Source organism: Tachysurus fulvidraco, chromosome 2 (assembly GCF_022655615.1).
Source record: "Tachysurus fulvidraco isolate hzauxx_2018 chromosome 2, HZAU_PFXX_2.0, whole genome shotgun sequence".
Lineage (NCBI taxonomy): Eukaryota > Metazoa > Chordata > Actinopteri > Siluriformes > Bagridae > Tachysurus > Tachysurus fulvidraco.
In genome coordinates this window covers 41530823-41535822 of record NC_062519.1, presented here as the reverse complement: position 1 = coordinate 41535822, position 5000 = coordinate 41530823, and the positions used below count along the sequence as shown (strand labels likewise).

The 5000-nt window shown below is 42.7% G+C and overlaps 1 protein-coding gene across 2 annotated transcripts in view; it reads right to left on the bottom strand.

The window, feature by feature from the left end:
* phlpp2 (PH domain and leucine rich repeat protein phosphatase 2) overlaps nt 1-5000 on the bottom strand; it is a 51550-nt gene that overhangs the window by 41379 nt on the left and 5171 nt on the right. Inside the window, exons 3-4 of one of the 2 annotated variants that reach the window (XM_027178442.2) lie at nt 2650-2783; nt 555-635 (exon numbers count right to left, since the gene is read on the bottom strand). In XM_027178442.2, the coding sequence (XP_027034243.1) occupies nt 555-635; nt 2650-2783 (215 nt within the window). The remainder of the gene's footprint in view (nt 1-554; nt 636-2649; nt 2784-5000) is intronic. The other variant, XM_027178443.2, reaches the window with a different exon arrangement.

Here is a 5000-nt window from a genome sequence, read left to right as displayed (position 1 = left end):
CAGGTCATTTTTCAGGGACTTCATTCTCCCTGTTGCGTAATGATGAGGATGAAGATGAAGATGAGGATGATGAGGATGTCTCTGTAGCTGATCCGATCACAGTAATCGTGATGTTCCTCAATATTTTTGCCTCCATAACGGAAAAAAGAGCTCAGCCCAGAAGTGGACGTCGAGTAATGATGTGGATCGAATAAATGAGATCAGAAAATGGCACTTGATAAACATGATGCTTTTTAGTCTCTTCATCTCTGATGATAATGATGATGATGATGATGATGACGATGATGATGATAAACACTCACACAGCAATCAGCTTCACACAAACCGAGTCCATCTCCCATCTCTCAGGCATCATTTTGGGTCCAACAGTAATAAAGCCCTTGGAACCCCCCCCATACACACACACACACACTAACACTCTCTCTATCACTCTCTCTCACGCACACACACTTTAACACACACCCTGCATTTCGTTTTCATTTTCTCTCGACATTCTGTTAGATCAATATCTCATTAAATGGCCAAATCCAGGCCTAAAGATGATTAATCTCCACCTTTGTCAGAGCTCTGGAGGAACACCAGCAAGAACTCGACTCTCACATCCCCCAGAAGCGACAGCTGACCCTCTCCGCATCCTACACACACACACACACACACACACACACACACACACACACACACAATGCTCCAGTGTATTAATGTTTTCTACCTCTAATGTTCAAACCATTATCATAAATCTACCCAGTCATGACATCTTTATAGAGTACACGCTGAATCCTCCGTTCGGATTGGTCACAATTTGCTGATTCATTTCCTATAACAGCAACTCTGACAGTAAATAACAGGTCTCTCTTCACGTTAATGTGATCGTTCTGATCGGTTCATCCCCAGGATGTCAGGAGAACTTAATTTAACTGGAATGGAAGGAGTCTCCAGTGTTAGCACTGTGTAACACTCAGAGGTATCACAAGATAAGGTTTTGTTGTTGTCTTGTTAACTAAATAATAAGCCACACCCCTAGTTCATGGTGATGTCTCATAGGTTAGCAAGGTGCTATTACTTTTGACTCTGGTTATGTTGGTTCTGGTTCTGATCAGAAAACTATTGACAGAGATCAGGCTGAAAAATCTTTCTCTGATCACTGACTCACACACACACACACACACACACACACACACACACACACACACACACACACACACACACACACACACACACACACACACACACACAGTCTGGTCATTAATAGCAGCTGCATGACAGAACATCAGGTCCTCTATTTCTTCTCAAACAAAAGCCTCTCAACTGCTTTAAGAGGATCATTAGAACTGCTTAGTGCCACATGCTGCTCAAGTGTGTGTGTGTGTGTGTGCGCGCGCGTGTGTCTGTGTGTGTGTGTGTGTGTGTGTGTGTGTGTGTGTGTGTGAGCACATGTCATCAGCCTCAAAATTAAAAACAATGCACTTTGACTTTACAATGTCAGTTCGGAAGGGGCGGAGTTACATGGACACGAGAGTGCCCGCCTCCATCACAGCCCCGCCCATTTACCTAGACGATGCACGCGAAGACACAATGGCGTCTAGTGCGATGTATACATGTAGCCTCATGTATTGCCTCGGATACGAAGGAATTGATTCCTGAATCTTTCATATGAGCATTTACACAAAAAATCGTTTGTATCCTACATTTTGCACCATTTGTGTAAATTTGCATATTAAGAGACTCGCTAGTGTCGAATTGTCAAAATGAGTGACTGTAATTTTCTTGTTAGAAAAAAAGCAAATAACACTACCCATTCGATCAAAACAAAAGTAATGGCACCCTATAAAAGGAGGAGGTGCCGATTGTCTAAACGCTTGACTAAACGCTTAACCGCCGTTTTTAGCTGTGCAGCTGAAAAGGAATTCCCAGGTTCTAGCCTGAGCCTTGAGGTTCTAGTCGAGCCTGCAGGGAATTTCCACACATTTGTGTGCTAAACTGGTGAGATTCACACTCCAGCGGTGTGTCCTGCGTCCTCTCCTGTCTCAGCAGCGAGCCCTGAGTCACGCTGCTGATGTGTGCGCTCATCATCGGGTACAGATGAGGACTGATAAATGATAAACGAATGATGTGAGAAAATAAAAACACAGGATACAGACCAGGAGCTTCGGTTCTAAAACATTTACATGGCTGATTCAGATGATCCGTGAGGAATTCCAAATATTTTACTAATAAGGAACGACCCAAATCCATTGGATTCAGATAAATGCTGAGATAATAAGATAAGAATAAGAAGCCTACCATATTATGTACATGCAGGTGAACCTGGAGGCCACAGAGGCGCTATTGAGTTACTGCGAGTTTTCTCTGAGTAACATTTATACTGAAGGAGTCTCCAATGTCAACGTTTACACTTTGTCTGGTGAAAGAACCAGAGAATATTAATAGCTGCTGTAATTTGCATATTCATGCATATTCATAAACTTGCAGCATTTTATATAAGGATGAACATACAAAGATGATCCCGAGTTACTGAGTTGCCAGTTTTGTCTTGTTGTCTTCAAGTAAGAAATAAGAGAGGCTGGTGAGGGAACGAGTAAATGCTTATAGCTGCTATAATGTTAGTGAAAAAAGAAAACGGTACCGCGTGTCACTTTTCTGTGCACTCACCGGAGTAGAAGCGGATCATGCAGCTGAGGTCGGAGTTCGCCGCTTCCTGCTGGACACGGACAGGATCGTCGTAGCCCATAGTGGTCAGATAATCGTACACCATCTGAAGAGGACGCTCGGAAGGGTCCAGCCTCCTGGAAAGAGTTCGATCAAAAAAGTAAATAATAAATAGGAATTTTAAATAATTTCCTCCCGCGTGTGTGCTAGCTAACAAGTTAGCTCACTTCCAGTGTCAAGCTAAACCTTCACCATCGATCTTTATGGACAATGTTTACTGAGCTGGAACAATATCTACGATCTTATATCTTAAATCTGGATTTGTTTCTTGGTAGAAAAAATGTAGAGACAGACATTAATTCTCTTAAAGTGTGTCCAGATGTTACAGTGTGTCTAGGGCAGATGTTACAGTGTGTCTAGGGCAGATGTTACAGTGTGTCTAGGGCAGATGTTAAAGTGTGTCTAGGGCAGATGTTACAGTGTGTCTAGGGCAGATGTTAAAGTGTGTCTAGCGCAGATGTTACAGTGTGTCTAGGGCAGGTGTTAAAGTGTGTCTAGTGCAGATGTTACAGTGTGTCTAGGGCAGGTGTTAAAGTGTGTCTAGCGCAGATGTTACAGTGTGTCTAGGGCAGATGTTAAAGTGTGTCTAGGGCAAATGTTACAGTGTATCTAGGGCAGATGTTAAAGTGTGTCTAGCGCAGATGTTACAGTGTGTCTAGGGCAGGTGTTAAAGTGTGTCTAGTGCAGATGTTACAGTGTGTCTAGGGCAGGTGTTAAAGTGTGTCTAGCGCAGATGTTACAGTGTGTCTAGGGCAGATGTTAAAGTGTGTCTAGGGCAAATGTTACAGTGTATCTAGGGCAGGTGTTGAAATGTGTCTAGGGCAGATGTTACAGTGTATCTAGGGCAGGTGTTGAAATGTGTCTAGGGCAGATGTTACAGTGTATCTAGGGCAGGTGTCGAAATGTGTCTAGGGCAGATGTTACAGTGTGTCTAGGGCAGATGTTACAGTGTGTCTAGGGCAGATGTTAAAGTGTATCCAGGGCAGGTGTTACAGTGTATCTAGTGCAGGTGTTGAAATGTGTCTAGGGCAGGTGTTGAAATTTGTCTGTTGCAGGTGTTACAGTGTATCTAGGGCAGGTGTTAAAGTGTGTCTAGGGCAGGTGTTACAGTGTATCTAGGGCAGGTGTTAAAGTGTGTCTATGGCAGGTGTTAAACTGTATCTAGGGCAGGTGTTGAAGTGTGTCTAGAGCAGGTGTAACAGTGTGTCTAGGGCAGGTGTAACAGTGTATCTAGAGCAGGTGTTAAAGTGTATCTAGGGCAGGTGTTAAAGTGTATCTAGAGCAGGTGTAACAGTGTGTCTAGGGCAGGTGTAACAGTGTGTCATGTGCACCGCCATTACACATTCATTGTAATGCTGCATTAACCCCAGTGAGGTTTCTTTGACTCAGCCTTGAACACTTCTGGACATTTGTTGAGTCATTCTGAAGAAGAAATGCAGCACAACTGTGACCGAGGCAGCATTTCTTTTAATTGGGTGAGTCTAAGGATAATGCAGGATCGTGTGTTCCCTATTTGTGTTCCCTAAACCTCAATACATGATTATTGTCTCCTGGATTCATGCTGAATTAGGTAACTAATTTAGGGGCGGAGCTACGATCAAGCTGAGAATGTGATGTCACTAATTAACTGCCAAAGATTTGGACCAAACACGTCCAACATGCAAACTGAAAGACGATGACAATAGAATGTAGTACCTTCCATCCTTTAGCTATACAACCATTGACTTTAGCTAGATAGCCAGCTAGCTAACTTAGCTGATGTTTATTTTGCTAACAGGTGAACATGATATTCTGATTTAGCTGCTGTTAAATATACACAAAGCTGAAAAAAATGACAATGTAAATCAACCTGACTTAGCTGATGTTAGTGATATTAGAATATTCTGTATGCCAGGGGGTCTTTCCTAATTTGCATATTCGTGCATATTCATAAACCTGTGGCATATTAAAATGAGGATGAATGTATAGAGATGCTCCTGGGTTACTATCTTATGAAGCTTATATTTTTGTTTTAGATTAGTCTTGTGGGAACACACACACACACACACACACACACACACACACACACACACACACACACACACACACACAGTGATGCATCAGTTATCTCTAATCAACCCCACCCTTGTTCAACTTCTTGAAAATTACAGTACATGTATTCCATAAACAAATGGAGGGAAGTCTTGGGTGTGTCTGTGTTTGTGTCTGTCTGTCTGTCTGTCTGTCTGTCTGTCTGTCTGTCTGTCTGTCTGTCTGTCTGTCTGTCACTGCTTTGAACACAACACTTCTGTTTC